General features: G+C 39.0%; 1 protein-coding gene across 7 annotated transcripts in view; it reads left to right on the top strand.

Moving 5' to 3' along the window:
* ect2 (epithelial cell transforming 2) overlaps positions 1-19,853 on the top strand; it is a 48,650-nt gene that overhangs the window by 17,112 nt on the left and 11,685 nt on the right. For 4 of the 7 annotated variants that reach the window (XR_011692434.1, XM_071487339.1, XM_071487337.1 and 1 more), the window contains 15 exons: positions 162-224; positions 1,696-1,921; positions 2,127-2,318; positions 3,577-3,701; positions 5,078-5,197; positions 5,293-5,361; positions 5,671-5,781; positions 7,442-7,538; positions 7,758-7,839; positions 9,260-9,338; positions 10,734-10,853; positions 13,781-13,919; positions 14,633-14,787; positions 15,954-16,061; positions 19,313-19,447. Coding sequence is in view for 6 of the 7 variants with exons in the window: in XM_071487339.1 (XP_071343440.1) it covers positions 162-224; positions 1,696-1,921; positions 2,127-2,318; positions 3,577-3,701; positions 5,078-5,197; positions 5,293-5,361; positions 5,671-5,781; positions 7,442-7,538; positions 7,758-7,839; positions 9,260-9,338; positions 10,734-10,853; positions 13,781-13,919; positions 14,633-14,787; positions 15,954-16,061; positions 19,313-19,447 (1,821 nt within the window). In the remaining variant the exon portion in view is untranslated. The remainder of the gene's footprint in view (positions 1-161; positions 225-1,695; positions 1,922-2,126; positions 2,319-3,576; positions 3,702-5,077; positions 5,198-5,292; positions 5,362-5,670; positions 5,782-7,441; positions 7,539-7,757; positions 7,840-9,259; positions 9,339-10,733; positions 10,854-13,780; positions 13,920-14,632; positions 14,788-15,953; positions 16,062-19,312; positions 19,448-19,853) is intronic. The other 3 variants (XM_071487340.1, XM_071487342.1, XM_071487338.1) reach the window with 2 other exon arrangements.

The raw sequence follows: 19,853 nt of genomic DNA, 5'->3' as shown, positions 1-19,853 counted from the left end.
CTGTTGTTATAAAAATCAATATAGCCTTTTCTTTACTCTGCCTGTTTTATTGTTTTTAAAGGAAAGCGTATGTCATTATGGTGTCATAAATCTTTTTTTCCTACCCACCTCGGCCCTAATCCAGGAGTCAATAAAAAACACTTTCCTCTTTTCTGTGGCAGTGGTTCTGGGGAAGCATTCAGATGGACGCTCGGGCTGGAGAGTCCATGTACCTTTACGAGAAGGTGTGTATATGATGGGTAATGTTCGTGTGTGTATTAATGTGTATTAATTCAAGCCAAATTTACTCATATTCACTTGAAGGACAATGTAGACTTGCAACACAGAAATAATAATTAAAAAAAAAACAAAACATAAAAAAAATCATCTTTGTTTGCATTGAATTCTATGCAGACATTATAAAGGCACTAACTTACCCATGTCCTTATCCATGACCTATTTTTAATACAATAACTCACTGCACATTTACTTTTCTCCCATTCCTGTTTCAGTACTCATCATTTCTGTTATTATAGTTATTGAAACCAAACTAAGGAACCCTAATCAGACCTAATCAAGGTGATTTCATCGTCAGGGTTGTTTGTGGCTTTTTTTTTTTTATGTTGAAAATGAAAAGTCAAGATTTATTTACCTTCATTGTAGCTGTTGTGGCTCTATGGGTTGTGCTACCATTGTAACTGCCACCTCTGTTGTGGTGATTCGGGAAAATGCAAAATAGTATTTACCAGGGTAATCAGTGTGATCCTCCTGCAGGTTTTCAAATAAACAGGATTTTACATGAATAAATGCAAACACTTCACTTCAAAAAGTTTAGAGTCTGACTGAAATTAAATAGAGAAGTCATCTGTAAGGAAGCCTTATTTAAAGATCTACATCAGGGGCAACTTGCTGGCTGACCTCACACTATGATAGGGTTGAAAACCTAATTTCATCTGATTTGTGTTGATTTTGTAAACCTTAAGTACTTGTACTTGCCTATTTAGGGTTTCAGGGATCAAAAAGAGCCTGTGGCAAAATTCAGACGACGTCAGAAGTTTAGGATCAAAGTCTCGGTGTGACTGCTGCTACGACCCATGTCTTCACACCAGCCAATCAAATTTCAACATAACATGACACAGAATACACTAGCCTGTGTGATATGTCGTACATGCCATCTCTGAATAAAGTTTAGGGAAAAACACACAAATGAAAACAATGATAAGTGAAAGGGAACGAAACTTTGTGACTCTCGTGGAACTGTATTTTCAAAACACGAGAGCAGCATAGGTGGATGACACAAGCTGATGACAGGCCTCTACCCTGGCATACATTTTTCTGTTTACATAGTCGTGCTGCAGTTCACCTTGTATTCATCACACAGTCTGGCAGTCTGACAGAGATTGAGTGCAGGATTTTATTAGAGCCGTCTTGCACAGTTTGACATGCAATACACTTACTCGATCATTGTTGTTGCAGTTTAAAGGCACCTGCAGGGAGTTTCCTAGTGGGCATCATTATGAAATTACCACACCCTTAAAGCCAAACTTAGACATTTTGGGATCGCTGCCATCTGTTACACAGCACAGTTAAGATGTTGTCATTTTTTCCCTCAAATTTTCCCATATGTGCAAGACACACAGCTTGCCCCCTTGGTGCTTTTCTTTCTTTTTTTTTTTTTTTTTTTTAACTCATCTTATCTTTATCTTTGTACTTTAGAATGACAGTCCAGCCATGAAGAAGGCAGTGTCCCTCCTCTCCCTCACAACCCCCAACAGTAACCGTAAGCGTCGACGTCTGAGGGACACGCTTGCTCAGCTCACTAAGGAGACAGAGATCTCTCCTTTCCCTCCACCACGTAAAAGGCCGTCAGCAGAGCACTCCCTGTCCATGGGCTCTCTGCTTGACATCTCTAACACCCCTGAGACATGCAAGGCCTTGGCAGGTAAGAGGAGAATGACGGAGGAATGGGAAAACACCACTTGACTTAACTGTAAAACCCCTTCTCTTCCTGTGGTCGATGGGAATACTATTTCTGGCATACACTGAAATATACAAAAATGTATAACCATAGGATGTTCTCTTCTGTATTATGGTTGATTTTCTCTTCATAAGACAACAGTAACAAGATTTACCCCTCTTCACTCTAGAAGACAGAGTAGGAAACGGTTCAGAGAGCAAAGGTGACAATACTGTGACCACGAATAGGCTGATGAGAAGAAGCAAAAACAGGAAAAGGAGAGTTAGGACAGACAGGCAAGAGTGGAGGAAAAGGTCCTACCTCAGTACACCTACACTTCAACAACCAGAGGACGAGCAGCAGCAGCCAGGAACTTCTGCAGGTCAGGTTTTGTAGGATTGTGCTGATATTGTTTGCAGATCTTAGGCCAATTTGAGGCTCATACAAAACAGTTGTTGGCAAGATGAAAGATTTCAGTAGAAATGACAAATAAGTAAAACACCAGTTGCTGTGTGCTGAATATAAAAAAACCTTTCGCGGAACTGTACAAGACAGGCAAAATTGAATATGAACAATTTAGAGATGTGTAAGATGGGATAGAAACAGCAACTGGCATACATACAGGCAAATTAGCTAACTTTGGCTTTGTTTAGTTAGTGAACCATGGATGTGAGAAATGTTCAAACAGCGTGATGCTTAATTTTGGTGGAATAGACTTGTACAAACCATTTACGTAAGACTCCTATGTTTAAAATATTTGATTGCTCATATAGTAATGGAAAGCTTACAGAAAGTCAACAAGAAGGTTTAATCTCATTGTTAAAACAAGGATAAGGGGTAAGGATCCAACTATATTAAAGAATTGTCTAAATGTCTAGCAAATAGAGTTTAAAAAGTACTGCAACAATTATTCATCCATATCGCCGTGGCTTTTTAAAAGGCATATTTGTCAATGGCAATTTCAAGTCAATTCATCAAGGAATTGATTTATAAAGTATCACAGATTGCATACAGATTGATCTACAGCTTTACAGCCTGTAGAGCACACTTTGATAAGGAGGAAAAGACATGAACATTATCATCATATATCAGTTTCATTTAAAGCTACAAAGATACAATAATTAAGCACTGAGTGTTTCAAAAAGCTTTTTAAGTATTTGTAGATTCTTGAAGGGAACATTAGGAAAAGTACATCTTTAGTGTAGGTGGGATGATTTGAGTTGTGATTGGTGAGGGGGGAAAGAAATGAATTTAGAAAATGTTTGTATTAGGTTGCAACATCAGAAAATGTAAAAAAAAGTAAAGGGGACTGAATACTACTTGAATGCACTGTAAATGTCAAGTTTGGCCTAGTGATGTTATGTTAATTAAAAAAAAAAAATGGCACAGTGTACACGCCAGGCTGGGCACTTGTGCGGAGTTCTGATGACTGGTTCCATTTGAGCCCAGATGTCATCTTCATACATCATCTGTAGGAGATGGAAAAGTCTAGAAAATTCAGTACAGTTTGCTACCTTGATTCAGCCCTAATTTCACTGTAATTTCTATAAAATAGTGGACAGACAAGTGGCTGCATTTGTCTGTGCTGAAGTAATATTAAAAACTGTCTTACTTCCTTACTACTTGTCTTGTTACTCCAGAGAGTTCGAAGCCATCCAGGAGTTCGACTTCAGTTGTGTCCAAGCAGTCAGCCAGGTGGCAAGTCTCCAAGGAGCTCTACCAGACTGAGAGCAACTATGTAGACATTTTAAGCACCATCTTACAGGTAGGTGCGTGTGTCTGTGTGTTTGTACAATGTGCACAGTATTAACACAGGTTGGCCTGTTGGTTGCCTGTGACATCAGTTCAGGCTAAGCTACAACCATTAAAGGTGTGTGTTCTTGCTCTTACTTGGTCTCTCTTATCAGTTGGTCCCCGCAGAGTCAGAGAGCTGACCAGTGAGGCAAAAAATGACATGTCTGACCATTTCTCTTTCTCCCACCCCTTCAAAATCTTTCACTCTTTTTGCCTCTTTTCTTTACTATCTTTCTTAGACTATTTTGTTGTTGCTTCCTTTTCATTCATTCTGTCCTTTTCTGCCTAATTTTTTGCCATCTGCCTCTCTTGTAATGCGTCTTCTTTGTTATATTTTACTGGGGTTTAACTGTTCTTGTCTTCACAAGAAGCTGGTGGTTTGCTCCATGGTGTACCTTACCTTCAATCTAAAAAACGAACTCACCACACGCTGCTAAAATCACCTGATAATTCTGCTGTAGGGTCATGGTGCCATTTATCAAAAGAAAACACCATTGAGGCTGAATATAGTCCAGTAGCCCCTGCATGCTAGTTGTTGGAGTGTAGAGTTGTGGTACTGTTGATCACCCCCTATTTCATAGACAATCCATGTTCCTTTTTCACTTCAGTTACACAGTTAGCGTAAGCCCATTTTTGGGATTGAGCAGCAGATCGTAGCCTGCTAATTAGACCTCAACATGACACAATAGCTCACTGGTTGATTATAAGAATTTTGGTCATAATAAGAAAATACTCTGCACTTTCTTTCTTCTCCCACAAATGGTGGTTGTCAAAAACAGAGTAATTAACTTTTGATGAAGAATAAGAGACAACAAATTCTCCAGTTCGATTACTGCATTTATTTACTTTTAATAGTATAATAAATGCTATGAAAAATTATCAGGAAAATCCTGGAAGATTTCCCTGTCATTGTGAGGATGGCACTAATGCTTTTTTCAAAAATAAGTTACTTATGTAATTCAGGGACATTTAATGTTTCCCACACTATGTGTGACTTTGTTTCATTTATTGGATTACAGATAAATGAAGATGATGATATGATTTAAAAAATAAACATCAAACTGTAGTAGATTGAATCTGACCCAAAGGTGACCAATAGAAAGCTTAATTAAACATGCATAATTAAAAAAAAAAAGATCTAGATAAGATCTGAATAGACCCAAGCATCATGGTAGTAGAAGCAGTTAACAAACAGGTCACAATGACCCAGGTCAGTACAGAACCCTGCCTCACAAAATTGACTGACTAAAACTTTGACAATTTTGCTTTTTTGCCACCTTGTGTAACATGTCAGTTCTGTTAATGCATATTTGTGTGCACTTCTCTCATATCTTTTTTTATGTGTAGCTTTTCAAACATCCATTGGAGAAAGAGGGGCAGGTAGGAGGACCCATCTTGGCCCAAGAAGAAATGAAGACGATATTTGGCAGCATCCCAGACATCTACGAGGTTCACACCAGAATCAAGGTAGTATGTCCATATGACCACATTATTGTGATGATGACATTTTTGAACTGGTGTTGTTGACCTGTTATTTTCTATGTATGATGGTTTGTTATCAGAGTGACCTTGAGGAACTCCTGACAGACTGGGCAGAGGACAGGAGTGTAGGAGACATCATTCTCAAATACGTGAGTTAAAACAAATCTATTAACATGCTGTTATTTGTTTTAATTATCAATCATTTATACAAGGCTTGACCATTTCAAGTTACTCAAAAACAAGCAACCGACAGGCAGGTATGGGGTAATTATTGAGAATGGTCTTCCAGTTACAGAAAAGGATGCGAGTGTGGTGACATTGTGAATTATTCAAGGAAAATAGTTAGAAAACAACTTTTAACAATACAGTTAATTTTTTTTTAATGAGAAGCCTCATTCTTGTATCTGTGTGAGTCTTCCTAATGATGCTACTGACCTGTCCTCATCTTCTCTTTCCAGTCTAAAGAGTTGGTGAAGGCCTACCCACCCTTTGTCAACTTCTTTGAAATGAGCAAGGAGACTATTGTGCGGTGTGAGAAACAAAAGCCACGCTTTCATGCTTTTCTCAAGGTAAGACTTTTGCATTTGTACTGCATGTGTGTGTTTTCCTGACATTTTTCAGACTTGCAAGAGGTGACAAAGAAAGAAACAAACAAGGAAAACCCTTTGACATGTGACAATACTTAACTGTGACACCACAGACTATAGCCTTGTCAATCAGCATAGAGTTAATCTACATCATCTCTGTAACACAGTTCAGACCAGTGGTTCCCAGTCTGTGTGTCATGTCACATTACCAGAAATTTAGTAGTCGGCACCAGTACTGTTGAAATTCCATGATTCTCTATCAAATTCAACACCACGGCAAAAGGAAGATAATGGTTGCCACGCTCACAGTGTGGTATAGTACATTTATAAATAAGCACGTGCAGGACAAAGGACTTCAGTCAGGGAAAGTAACTGTGTGGTAGCTGAGCAGTGGGCTAGAAGTAAAGATAATTACTCGTAGCAATGTGTCCTAAAACAATTCCACCCTGCGTCTGATGAAAACTGAACCTAATAGTAAGAAGCTTTTCGAAGTCTAAATAAGTTTCCAGAGTCTGAGCATTTGACTGGCTGTTGAATTCAGACACTACCATTCTGTTAGGAGAGACTGTGCTACTACTGAGCCGATCCTTTCACTGTCTCCTTCAGCAGTATTTTGTGTCACTTCTACAGCTAGAATAAGTTTGTAATCTTCCCAAAATAAGACTGGAGTAAGATGGAAATCTGATTGCTGACCTATTGCATGTATTTCAATATTTACAGTAACAAGGTTACCACAGGGCATGTAGATGCTTACTCGGGTTAGCGGCATTACATTAGTAATCCTGTTTCTTGAATGCATGTAAACTTAATTTAATTTTTAATTATATTTTGCAGTGCTGATATAGCAATGTATGGCACTGCATCTTGTCCATCATGCACTCACCAAGCACTTTAGGAACTTTCCCATTAGGAACACACATACACCTGGTTATTCAAGAAAATATCAGCAAATCTAAATAGCTAAATTAGCTCCCCCAGTCCCTGCGATAATAAACCTAATAGTGTAATCTTATCTAGGCTGTCTAAACTTAAAGCAATTGGCTGTGCTATATGGCTGCTACTTACATGTTTGAGATTGATGAATGATAGGCAAATGTTTGTCTGCAGTTTGCATGACACCGTCTTGGAGTTGTCCTTTACCCTCCCAAAATGATGCCATACTTTGGATTTTATTACCTGACATTAGTAAGAACTGCAGGCAGCTGTGTAAACCTTTTTTTTTTTTCTTTCATTATTGTTTATTATTGTTGCAGACCATGTGCATTCCTTTTTGGCCACAGTTTACCCATTTTACATTGGCTACTTCCAGCATGATAACGCACCATGTCACAAAGCATGGGTCATCTCAAACTGGTTTCATGAGTGTGCTTCAGTGGCCTCCCAGGCACAAGGTCTCAGTAGAGTATGCATTCATGTCAACACGGGGAAAGAGTCCATGCCACAAAGAGTTGAAGCTGTTTTGATGGTTGTTTTGGCTTTTTAATCTCTGTATTTTTACCAGGAAATGCTCATTCGCTGTGGGCTATTCATTTAAAAGTGGAAGAATTGACAAAGTGGGCCTGTAATTCAAACTTTTGTTTCCCATTTCAATGTGTCAGTAAGTTTTACACGAACATGTCCCACCAATACTTTTATTTTACAGATCAACCAAGCGAAGCCAGAGTGTGGCAGGCAGACACTGGTGGAGCTGCTCATCAGACCCGTACAGAGACTGCCTAGTGTGGCCCTTCTTCTTAACGGTAAAACGCACACTCACATACACGTCCATTTGTTAAAACAAGAAAAAAAAAATTGTCATAATTACATTTTACCTTGTCTTTTTCTCCTTATCTTTCTCCTTTCATACCTGCCTCCTATGTCCTGTTGATACTTGTACTTAATTTCCCTGTTTTGATGATTTTCATCTCCTCCTGTCTGTCTTCTTTCTTCCTAACTTTCTCTTTCTTCCACCATTGCAGACATAAAGAAACATACGTCAGATGACAACCCTGACAAGATAACACTGGAGAAAGCGATTGATTCTCTTAAAGAAGTCATGACGTGAGTTGGCGTGACCTTACCCTTTCTTTTGTGATGATTACATGGCGAGCATTGTTTGACATTCCCAATACTTAATGTGAACTTTCTCCAATCATCCTAAGCCCTGTAGGTTCAACTTGGAATAATTGACCATTGTTTAGCCAAGATTTACCAAGAAAGACTTTTGCAATGTACACTTGCCGAGTACTTAATTAGGAACACCTGTAGACCTACTTATTCATGCAATTATGCAATCAGCCAATCATGTTGCATCAGTGCAATGCACAAAATCCTGCAGTTACATTTTAGAAGCTTCATTTAATGTTTACATCAAACTTCAGAAAGGAGGAAAATTGTGGACTAAATGACCACAGTTCCAGACAGGCTGGCTTAATTCCTGAAAGTGCTGATCTCTTGGGATTTTCAGATATAACGGTCTCACAGCACACACCAAACGTCAAACTTTGAGGGGAGTGGGCTACAACAGCGGAAGATACCTGAACTTGTGTATTGACTGCTACAGAGGACAGATCCGATACAAAAATTGACACCTGTATACTTCTAATTCTGTATTGATGTGATATGATTGACGTTGTTGAATGGCATAGCACAAAGTTAAACCATTTGTGAAAACAATTGAATCCCGTAGAATCTCTCATCTAATTTGACTGCCACTCAAAAAATATATATTTAGGAATAAATAACAATTCCAAACACTAGTGCCACCCTTCGAAATTAAAGCCTTGCATAATGTACACATTGCTGCTTTACTGGTGGGATTTTCCAGTGTAACCTGCTGCTAAATGGTTGACATTTTGCTAATGGCAAATGTGACACTACTTAACTGAAATCAATTCTCCTTCGCTGCTCTAAAACAGTAGTTGCCAGTGGCTACACAGTGCAACTTCATGTGTGAGCTACTGCTTCAGAGCCGCGCAGAAGAATTGAATTCTAGTAAAACTTTACATTTTATCTGGGTGTCACCTATAAAGTTTATTAATAAATTATGTTGTATTGGATTGGTTCATAGACATGGTTACTTACCAATACTGTGTTTTAGGCAGTATCAGAAGCATTTCTGATACTAGTATTGGTATTGAATCAACTCTAGCTGTCAGTCAAGGACAGAAATCTGAGGCTGCAGTGGGCAAAGGTTCACCAAAACTGGACTGTTGAAGACTGGAATAATGTTGCCTGGCTGGTCTGATGAATCTCTCTCTTTTTTTTTTTTTCTTTTGGCACACTTCTGGCCCCTTAATACAATAATGGTTTCCTATTGACTAGTGTTAATGAACAAAACTAAAGTAACCTAGTGGGTTATTAACAACTAAGGCAGCTGATGATTCTTTTAATTTATTGGTCAATAGTTTTAGCACTAGTGAGATGAACAATATCACTATTTTCTTTCACTCTCTAACTTCTCTGTTTTACTCCTAACCAGTCACATCAACGAGGACAAGAGGAAGACTGAAGGCCAGAAGCAGATCTTTGATGTTGTTTATGAAGTTGATGGCTGTCCTGTAAGTTTGAGAATTGCTGCTGTTTGCATTTAATCTGGTTGTGTAGACCGAGTGCTAGAATTAATTCATTAGTGTTATTAAGCTATGGTTCTTTACCAAAGTGGGGTCAGAAGCATCTTCTTTGCTTTAATTATCTTGAGATGTGTCAAGAACTTCATTGGAGTCCATATGTGGCGAACTGAACGCACTGAACTTTAGAAAAGCACATGTCCCACAATGCACACCACATGCAAGGACAGAAACTAGGCCATGAAGTTCAGTGAACACTCTCTAGACCTCTATGGTAAAATTGTGGTGAGGCATAGATCAGGGCAAGGGTATAAAACAATTTCTAAAGTCTCAAAGTCCAAAGCTTTTCGAAATTTGTTGGAGACCTTTGTGGTCTACAGAGTGTTCCATTAAGTCCAATGAACCGTCCCGAAAGTGCTGAACAACCGTTAAACATTCACAGTGCACAGATTTAAGTGAACCCTTTAATTTAATAACTGGTCGAACCTCCTTCGGCAGCAATAACTTCAAACAACAGCTTTGGTCAGCTGTGGATGAGACCTGCACAATGTTCGGGAGGAATGTTGTACTATTCATTCCTACAAGTCTCTTTTAGCTCAGCCATGTTCTTAGGGTGTCTAGTGTTATTGGCTCTCTAGGGACCATTCCACATCATCTCTGTTTGGTTACGGTCAAGGCGCTGACTGATACTCCAAAAGGTGGAGTTGCTGTAGTAGTTTAATTCCATGTTTAGGGTCGTTGTGCTTCAGCAGGTGGACAGCCATCCTGACATTACCCTGTTAGATAGTTTGATAAACTTGAACTCGATGATGATGAGCTGTCCAGGACCAGATACAGCAAAGCAGATGCTGCTTTGCTGTATCTGTATCTGGCATGGCTCACATCAGCGGATGCTTCTTCTGACTAGCTAACTCAAATTGTTTGTGTGTTTTTTTTACTATATCAGAGTAGCTCTAACCCACACCTCCAATCTGGGTTTTCTGACGTTTGCTAACTCCAGACTCCAGTTAGCTTTTGTTGGTGTCATTAGCCTTGGGGTTCACATACTTTTTCCAATCTACACTTAGAATGTTTGAAAGTTTACAATGCTTTGTGTGTTATTAGTTCAAATTGATTGTGTTTGTAAATGATTGTACCTCAGATGAAGATCCCACCATATTTTAAAACAAATTCATACATAAATGCATCTAATCCCAGAGGGTTCACTTACTTTTTCTTGCAGCTGTCCATAGACTCCTTAAGGCCTGTTCTGCACTTTATATAATATAACAGGATAATCAACTTGGAGAGATAACATTAGAACAATGAAAAGGCTGAACATATTGAGCTCAAGGTATTAACTTAATTTAAACAGCGATTCAATATGGGTATTTTGTATTTCTGCAGGCCAACTTGCTGTCATCCCATCGCAGTCTGGTTCACCGAGTAGAAACAATCGCCCTGGGAGACCAGCCATGTGACCGTGGAGAACATGTCACACTCTTCCTCTTCAATGACTGCCTTGAGGTGTGCACACAAACTGTAAAAAAGCTTTGACCATATTCACATGTAATTTACCTGTTTAATTTACCATGGTCTAATGTTATCCTACAGCACTGACATGTAAGCTATCTTTAACCCTTACCTCACTCTTCACCTCTAAATGTAAAGTTCTTTTTTTTTAAACTCTGAAATTTCGTGGCAAAATCAATTAATTGATTTTCTTGCATGAACAAAGAAAACATGCACAAATATCTCATTCAGATTGAACTTGTTGTTTAACACTGTTACCAAGCCATCTTGATGGTACTGACTTTTGAGGGAGCAGAAAGCTAGAAAGTTCATCTCTCTCTCTTTTTTTTTTTTTTAACCGTCATGAAAAGTAGCAGCTAAGACACTGAACTAAGTGACATGTTCTGTCTGTCTATTGATCTCCTCCGCTCTGATTAAGCACAGCACCTACACACAACAAACCTGCGTCAGTGACAGTCGTGTGTGTGTGTGTGTGTGTGTGTGTGTGTGTGTGTGTGTGCCCACACTTCAGTGTTGCAAGCATCAGTTATATTTATGTTAAATTTTGGCAGAGGAAATAAAAGATAATAAGTGAATACATAAAAGGCACCACAAGCCAAATATCGTCTTGACACTGGCAGGGGCATAAGTGATCAGCAATCGCTGTAATTGGCAATCCTCGAGATCGGCATCCATCGGCACAACCCTAGAAAGCATCCATGTTTGCACATAACTCCACACTCACTGAGACCAAAGTTATTCTGGCATGTCTCAGATTGACCAGTATTAATTTTAGCTGTCTTACTTGTATGTCTTCCTCAGCATTATCTTTTGAACCGATTCAGTACGCGCTCTTCCTTTCATGCAACAACAGTTAGCAGACAGGATTGTAGGAGTGAGAGAGAAAGACTGTGCTCAGAGATTGTCAATCGCTTCCAACATTTAGTTCTTAAATACTGAGTGAACTCATGTTCATGTCTTGATCTCTTTTTGAGATTATATTATTATAAATAGTTGAAAAGACAATTTCACAACAGATTGTATGTGTATCTTTAAAGTGAAAGACACAGATGAAAAGATTTGATCAAATTCCTGTCACACACTCATCATGCAACCCCTGCACATTTATTCACGCAGTTATCCAATCAGCCAGTTCTTTGGCAGCAGTGCAGTGCACAAAATCCTGCAGATACAGGTCAGGAGCTTGAGTTAATATTCACATCAAATATCAGAATGGAGAAAAAATGTGATCTCAGTGACTTTGACTGTGGCATGATTGTTGGTGCCACACAGGCTGATTTTAGTATTTCTAAAACTGCTAATCTCCATGGATTTTCACACACAGCAGTCTCTATAGTTCACTCAGAGTGGCACCAGAAACCAAAACATCCTTTGAGCAGCAATTCTTTGGATGGAAACACCTTGTTGTGAGAGATCAGAGGAGAATGGCCACTTTCTAACCAGTTTCATGAACATGACAATGGGTTCAGTGTAAGTCAGTGGCCTCTCCAGTCACCAGATATTAATCCAGTCAAACACCCTTGGGATGTAGTAGAACAGGTGATTGGCAGCATGAATGTGCAGCTGACAAATCTGCAGAAATGATGTGATGCAATCATGTCAACATGGAGAAAAATCTCCAAGGACTGTTCCCAACATTTTGTGGAATCAATGTCATGAACGGAAGCTGTTTTGAGAGGAAAGGTCCTTTCAAATCAGTAAGTGTATTGACACCAATGAACTGCGTTCATAGCATTTTCATATCTTTGGCCGTATTCAGTGCTGTGTGTCATATTATTCACAAATCCTTGGAGCTGGAGTAAAAACACACCTATTGTAAATAGGTGTGTGCTTCCAAGGTCTGTACAGCATGAAATACACAGTTGTAGAGGATAGTTAAGGAGATGGGTAGTTTTGACAGTAGAGGGAGACCCTAGTATGGTGTTCCCAAGTAGGTGCTCACTGAGTGTATATGTGTTACACATTTGGTATTTTTGTTCTAGTCTGGGTATGCAATGAGATACTCTATGTAGATGTGCAGTAAATAGCTGTATTACCTGAAACACCTTTCTAATTTCATTATTTTTAACTCTGATATCATATAACAAGTGATGGCAGGAAAAGGTCTCTCTAAATGCCTCCATGTCCTCTGTATGATGTTTGTAAAGGGAAACTCAGCATGGATCTCGACATATTCTTAAACACATGCTGAGGTTCTTGTGCACATTCAGTGGCAAGAAGGAAAGGATCCTTTGGCAAAGTAACAAGATGAAACGGTAATCAATTCATGGGTGTGCAGTCTATCATTGCTGACACAGTCAGCCTGTGTTAATTAGCAAAAGGGCAGCATAAGAACAGGGCAGACAATCATGAAAGAGATGAGGTGGGTGGTGGCGTTGTTTCAGAAGTGCCAGGGACACCTCCTAATGAGTCTGTGTGTGTGTTGATAAACCACACACATGGATTTCTGACAGTTTGGCATGTAGTGCTTTATGTATATTGAGTGAATGTTGTGTTCGAGTGGGTGGCCTCATTATTCCCTTCCATCATCACTCGTCATTGATTAACTCCTGCGTTCATATAATCACACTCACCCTCTTCACTCACTGCCAAAATAACAATGACCTGTAATGTAGTGTCCTATTTTATCTTCTCCCCCATTTCTTGCTCTTCCTCTTTCCCTCCTTTCTCTTTCATCTTTCTCAGCTCCTAATTAATGTGACATTAATGAGTTGCATCGTTTACCTGTGTGAATGCCTCATTGATTTATTGCTAAGTAAACGCTAGCAGCCCACCGGCACACTGCAAGATGCACCAACACTCAATTCTAAATCGCAAGGACACACATAAATGTAGAGGGTGATATTTGGAAGAAGCATTTCTCCACATTTATTTCCACAGTTGCTGTTTCATTTTGTGTATATGTTTGGATGTGTGTGCAGATTGCAAGGAAGCGACACAAGGTGATCAATACATTTAAGAGTCCACTGGGACAGACAAGACCACCGCCACCACTCAAACATATTGCACTGATGCCGCTGTCCCAGATTCGGAGAGTGCTGGACCTGCAGGACACAGAGGGTAACAACACATGCATGAAAATTAATGAAGTTATTATTAATGGATTGGTTCAACATTTTGTATCCACAAGGTTTGACAAAAACTGGTTTCCTTTTTAGCAGTATTGTTTTCTGTACTGTCCTCTGTCTGGATAAAGTATAGTGCTGCTGTCAAAATATCTACAACAACAGAAATGGAGAATAGGTGAAGGCATCTCTTTATGGCCCACCTAATCAGCAAGGTTAAATATGAAAACATTTCTGTGAAGTAAATTTCTCCCTCCTTTTACTCTGCAAAGAGTTTTTCTCCTTAAAGACACCTCCACAATCCCACATTTCAGGATCCAGTATGACCGTCTAACAAGAATAAGTCTGGAAGGTCCGAAAATTTGGAGTTTCCTGAATTGTCCACCCCTTTAGTTTTATGTGAGAACACATTGTTCAGAGACAAATGGAGTCTTTACACACAGAACAACAATGATTGATGTTTAAGGAGTTTGGATAAAGCACTGAAGTTGCTTTGTCTTTTGTTCTTTCCATCTGTTTCTCTTCCCTTTCTCCCCATCCAACTACCTCCCTCAATCATCCATACGCTTTTCTGTCTCATTCTCTTCATCTTAATCTCTTCACTGGCTGATATCCCCCCTCCCTTCTTTTTGTCACTCTTCATTATCTTCTCTCTCTCTCTCTCACTCTATCACTGTCTTTCCTTGCTCTTTCACTTCCTCCCTTCAGAGTGCGTGAATGCATTCGCCTTGGTGGTTCGCCCCCCGACTGAACAGGAGAACTTGTTGTTCAGCTTCCAACTGGCCGGAGAGGAAACAGTTAAAAGCGCCTGGCTGCGAACACTTTGCCGCCATGTTGCCAACACCATCTGCAGGGCTGATGCGGTGAGAAGCCACACACTCGCACACAAAGAAAGCAAAGTAGGTAGTTTGATAGATCGGCAGGCAGGGATGGAAGCTGTGATAGCTCATCCTCACTTTACACTGGAAGATCGAAGTTTTTTTCTCTCCATAAACAAATTGGTCCAGTCAGTTATCACCATCATCAAGCCCCAAACATGTTCATAATTATCAGGGCTCTAAGCTACTACCATATCACAGTCTCTGATCTCATTCTCTTAAAGTCTTTTTAAATAACAATAATACAGCAAAATATTCTACAATTGATTCCTGTATTTATATGTTAGTCTTGGGTATATGTGTGTGATGTAAGTTGTTTATGTGGAAAAAGCAAACACTTTTCCAGTGAATGCATTAGACCCACAGCAGGATCAATTGCTGGTTTGATAAAGTAACTGCGTATTATTTCCCTACTTAAAAAGATAAAATTTATTTATTTATTTATTTTTTAAGACCCAGTAATTACTTGCATTTTTTAGCAAACGTTACTCAAACAGAAATAATTAGTGCATTTATTAAATGTTTTCAGCTGTGAATTAATACACATGCTGCTCTAGTGACTGTTTCCAGCAGGAGGAAGGTGTATTTAGTCAGTGTATTTTGTATGTTCACAACAATAGAGGTTCATGTCACCCAGTGTTGCTCATTAAAGCATTATTTAAGATGTTTTTGGGTAACAGCAGGTTCTATTGCACAGACGAATACACAACAAGCAGTACATGTTAGTTGTACCAAATCACAATTGTATGGAAAACCAACTTGTTATGAGTTCATTAAGCTTTAATGATTACTGACCCCACTGGAAGATAAGGAGTTGAGGCTGTTAGCTGTATTTAGGGAAGCAAGCAGCAGGGGGTGATGTAGGCCTCTGGTGTGGCTGCTTCACAGCTGCATTCCTAATGCTGTTTTCACTGGGTCAGCGCTGCAATGTGAATACCAACGAGATAGAGCCCTGCTTGTTAAAAAGAACTGCAGGATGAGGGGGAGAGAGAAATAAAGACTGTGTGTGGATCTTACTTCTCATTCCCTCTTGCAACTGTTTCGACAGGGAAGCGTACATAGGTACATACTGTCATTGATCACATGAATTACACACTTTAGGTCATGATTTATTAGATTGAGTTTTGAGGCTGTATCTGTTTTGTAACCAGGAGGACATGATTCAGTGTACAGACCCAGACTCACTACAGGTCAGCACCAAGGATATGGACAGCACCCTGAGCAAAGCCTCCAGGGCCATTAAGAAGACCTCTAAAAAGGTAAAAGCAGAAGAATCCATTTCTCATGATTAACCTTCCCTACTGCGCCTTTTCCATGGGTGGGTCATTATACCATATATATGGTGAGCAGCCAAGTAGACCCCAAGTCAGCTCACATTCTGTCAGCCAAATTACTGCATTTCATCTTTTATTTTATAGCTGTGTCATTGTGCACAGAGAAATTCAGAATGACAGCATGTAAACCTATAAACTGTTAAAAATCCATTTCTCCCAAAATTACCTAACTACAAAACTAGCTGGTGAAAATAGTGGGGGTTGACTGAAATGGAGGGCAGCGCGGCTCAGAACAGCACTACTTGCTTTTTGTTTCTTTTTGCTGCTACAACACAACTCTGGTGCTGAATACAACAAAGTCAGCTAAGTTTAAGTTTTTAAACCATGCTTTGTCAACTGCCTATACCATTGCAGAGTATGACTGAAACTCATTAAAAACATCAGTAATATAATGTTTATAGAAACAAAAAAATATTAAATAAGTAAATGCAGAAATGACAAGAACAGACATTGAGGAAAAAAAAACATTAGGTTCCAACTCTGTTGAATCTCAGTGTCCTTCTTTGAGTACACTCTAGTTCAGACTGACAGCACTGACTATAAATTGTGGTCCAGATCATTAGGTTTCTATATGCAGACTATTTCATGCGGAATGACAGACAAGTGAAAGAAGTAATCCACAAAACCTGTAGTGTAGACTTTTGTCTTTGTGTTTTGCAGTAATAAAACAAAATGCTGTGATTGATATCTGCCTGACATATATTTTTTTAGCTGCTCATTCCAGCTTATTCAGAGAGGGCAACTAAAGATTGGGATCTTTAGCTGAAAGAATCTTTGGAACAGGCAGATAAAGGTGTGACACTACCAAGCAGCAAATGTTTATCTGACTTTATAGCTCCTTAAGGAAATATCAGAGGAAGCAATAATTTAGTGCAGTGAAGTTAAGAGGTTAAGGAGGGGCTATGGTGCAGGATGCCTTACCAATCATTCTACCAATTTCATCTATTCTTGGATTTACTTCTCAGTAGCTGTCACAAAGGCAAGTAACTTTGTGGAAGCTGGCAGGAATACCTATAGCTTAACACTATCCTTCTAAGGTTTGTTGCAATGCTGCTGCATCAGTGCTCCCTTTGTTTTTTTCTGCCTGTCATCTTTAAGCTCCTTTCCTCTTTTCTACTTATGAAATTACTACATAACATCAGGCCTTGGCATGACAGTGAATGCGTTATTGCTTTTTCAAATACACAATATGCATAAATTGCCAACTTAATTGGATCAACAAATTACCTATTGTAGTTTAACAATGCCATACAGATAAATCAGTCGCGTTGATATAATAGCTTATTGCAGATTTTACATTATCTGTCTGAAATTTCCTATTCGTGACATCTCTTGGTATCATACTAAACAAATTTGAAATAACAATGTTTGTTTATATTATGTGTTTATCAGACGATTTTCAAAAACTCCAACATCTTTCCTGTACAGTGGCCCTTAGAACACACCACAGCTTAAGGAAACATGCAAATAGACAAAACACAAACAAATTCTGAAAACATCCATCAATGTGACAACATGTGCTGCAAATACTGACAACACAGAAGCACATGTGTTGTCACATTGATGGAGATGTTTTCTGAATTTTGTTTGTTTTGTCTTTTCACATGTGTTTCCTTAAGCTGTCATGCGTAGAGCTCTCAGGGGTACTGTAGTATTATTATAATGTTAAAGCACTTCTCAGAACTGCAATTTCTTCATATTCAAGAAATGACCAAAACTGTTTTCCTTGAATATTATGTTGTGTAAAGTTCAGATTATAAATAAGTAACGACATTTCCCAGTTAAGAAACTGTGGACCCAGGATTTATTTTTCTTGGCAAATGCAAATCAACTAAGATATGACACATCACACATCTGTTTACCAAGACTATTAAAGCTACAAGTCATCATCGCACATATTTGAGAAAAAAATAAAATAAAATAAAGCCCCATACAGATACGTCTGGACTGAGGGACTGTCAGCAGCAATGATTCAGTACAGCACTTTTACTTGAGCACAGAAATGGCAGAAAATGAAAGTCTGGTCATTAATTTGTTTTGCGCTGTTTGTGCTGACCGTGTGTTATCTGAAGACAGCTGTTAGCTAATGTTAGCTCCTCAGCAGGAACAGACTGAATGAAGTAGAATCCACACGCTGTTCAGGCGAATTCCACGGCTTCAGATCTCATAGCCAGAGAAATGATCTCTTCAACAAACAGAAAACAAGAGCTCAGATTAGTATGCACAGTCTTTGTCAGTCTATCCTTCTTGTAGATGCAAGCTCTAGATTAGGGATCAACCGATTATTGGCCCGACCGATTATCGGATGCAATATTAAGCATTTCTCTGATAATCAGAATTCTTTTTTTTTTTTTTAACCAATAGCTGATAAAATTAATTAATTTAAAAATGCACTACTTTGGCTCTAATTTAGCCACCTGTCCCTGTTTGTGGTCACCACTCTGTGGTCTGGAGCAGTGTCCCAACCACAGTTCTGTCCACACTTTATGACTGAAGTTGTAATAAACATCGCCATCTTATGAACAAGTTCATATTTTGATCCAAGATGCAGCAAGACAGAGCAGAAGAGGGAGAGAGAGAGAAGCCATTGCTAACTGGTACCTAGCAGATCTGAGTGTAGGGAGAGCAAGAAAGTTGCTAAAAGGAGCAGAGAGCTTTGAGTGCTTGAGCAGAACTAGTATAAATTTAAATTTACAGATGGTTGTTAGTCACTGTGATGAAGAAAACAGGCAAGATTAACTGTGATAAGATACTGATAAGCAGTATATGCTACAGTAATGGAAACTCCACGTTTTACATTTTACTCAACATGCAGCCCTCCACAATAATTAGCGCAGATGTACACGTTCACTGAGAAAAGGCACAAACACAATGGTTGATTTTATGGGTTATTAGAATCGATTTTGGATCATTTTTATCCTGCCCTAATAGTTTAACAAACCAGACTTTTTTAATGAAAGCTTTTATGTTTGCTCTTTGAACCTTATAATGCCTGGTACTGATGATTCTCTGCCAAAAAGAACAGTATGTTACCATGTGTTTGGAACTAGTAAAGAACAACAGATTGTGTAACTGGCCTCAGCACTAATGGATACTAAGTGCAAACAGACAAAAAGACTGCAAAACAAAACAGAAACACATTAATTACTGACGTTCTCTGGATATGTGTTTGCTAGGTGACAAGGGCGTTTTCTTTCACCAAGACCCCTAAGCGTGTGATCCAGAGGGCATTCCTGGCCAACAGTACTCCAGATGAGAAAAACCAGAGGCTGAGTTACGAAAACCGCATCGGCAGCAGCTCCACACTGGCTGTAAGTCTTTCTTTTCTTAAAGCAATCATCAGTTTATAACTGGGAAGACAACATGAGCTATACTGGCAGTATACCTATACTAAGTTAATTTATCTGTTTGTCTTAACAGGACCTAACTTACACACAAATGTATATATTTTGTAATAGCATTTGAGATTACATCTCTCATTCACACTTTGTGAAAAACAGAAAAAAAGGACATGATACTGTATCATATCTCATATCTAATCAAGATGCATCTCCAGAGTTTCCAAAAGTCTTTACAAAATGTGTCTATGTTGTCTCCTTTATGTCAACAACATAACACAATTAATACTATGTAGCTATCGGCTGTCTCTCTGCCCATCTATCTGTCCATCTCTTCCTAATCCCCTTACTATTCTCTCTATCTCTTTCTCCTTTTGAT

The sequence above is a fragment of the Trachinotus anak genome, unplaced genomic scaffold, assembly GCF_046630095.1.
Source record: "Trachinotus anak isolate AG129_WGS33_773 ecotype Australia unplaced genomic scaffold, CSIRO_AGI_Tana_v1 ptg000010l, whole genome shotgun sequence".
Lineage (NCBI taxonomy): Eukaryota > Metazoa > Chordata > Actinopteri > Carangiformes > Carangidae > Trachinotus > Trachinotus anak.
Note: the sequence above shows the minus strand (reverse complement) of the source record. Positions and strands in the feature narration are given on the sequence as shown.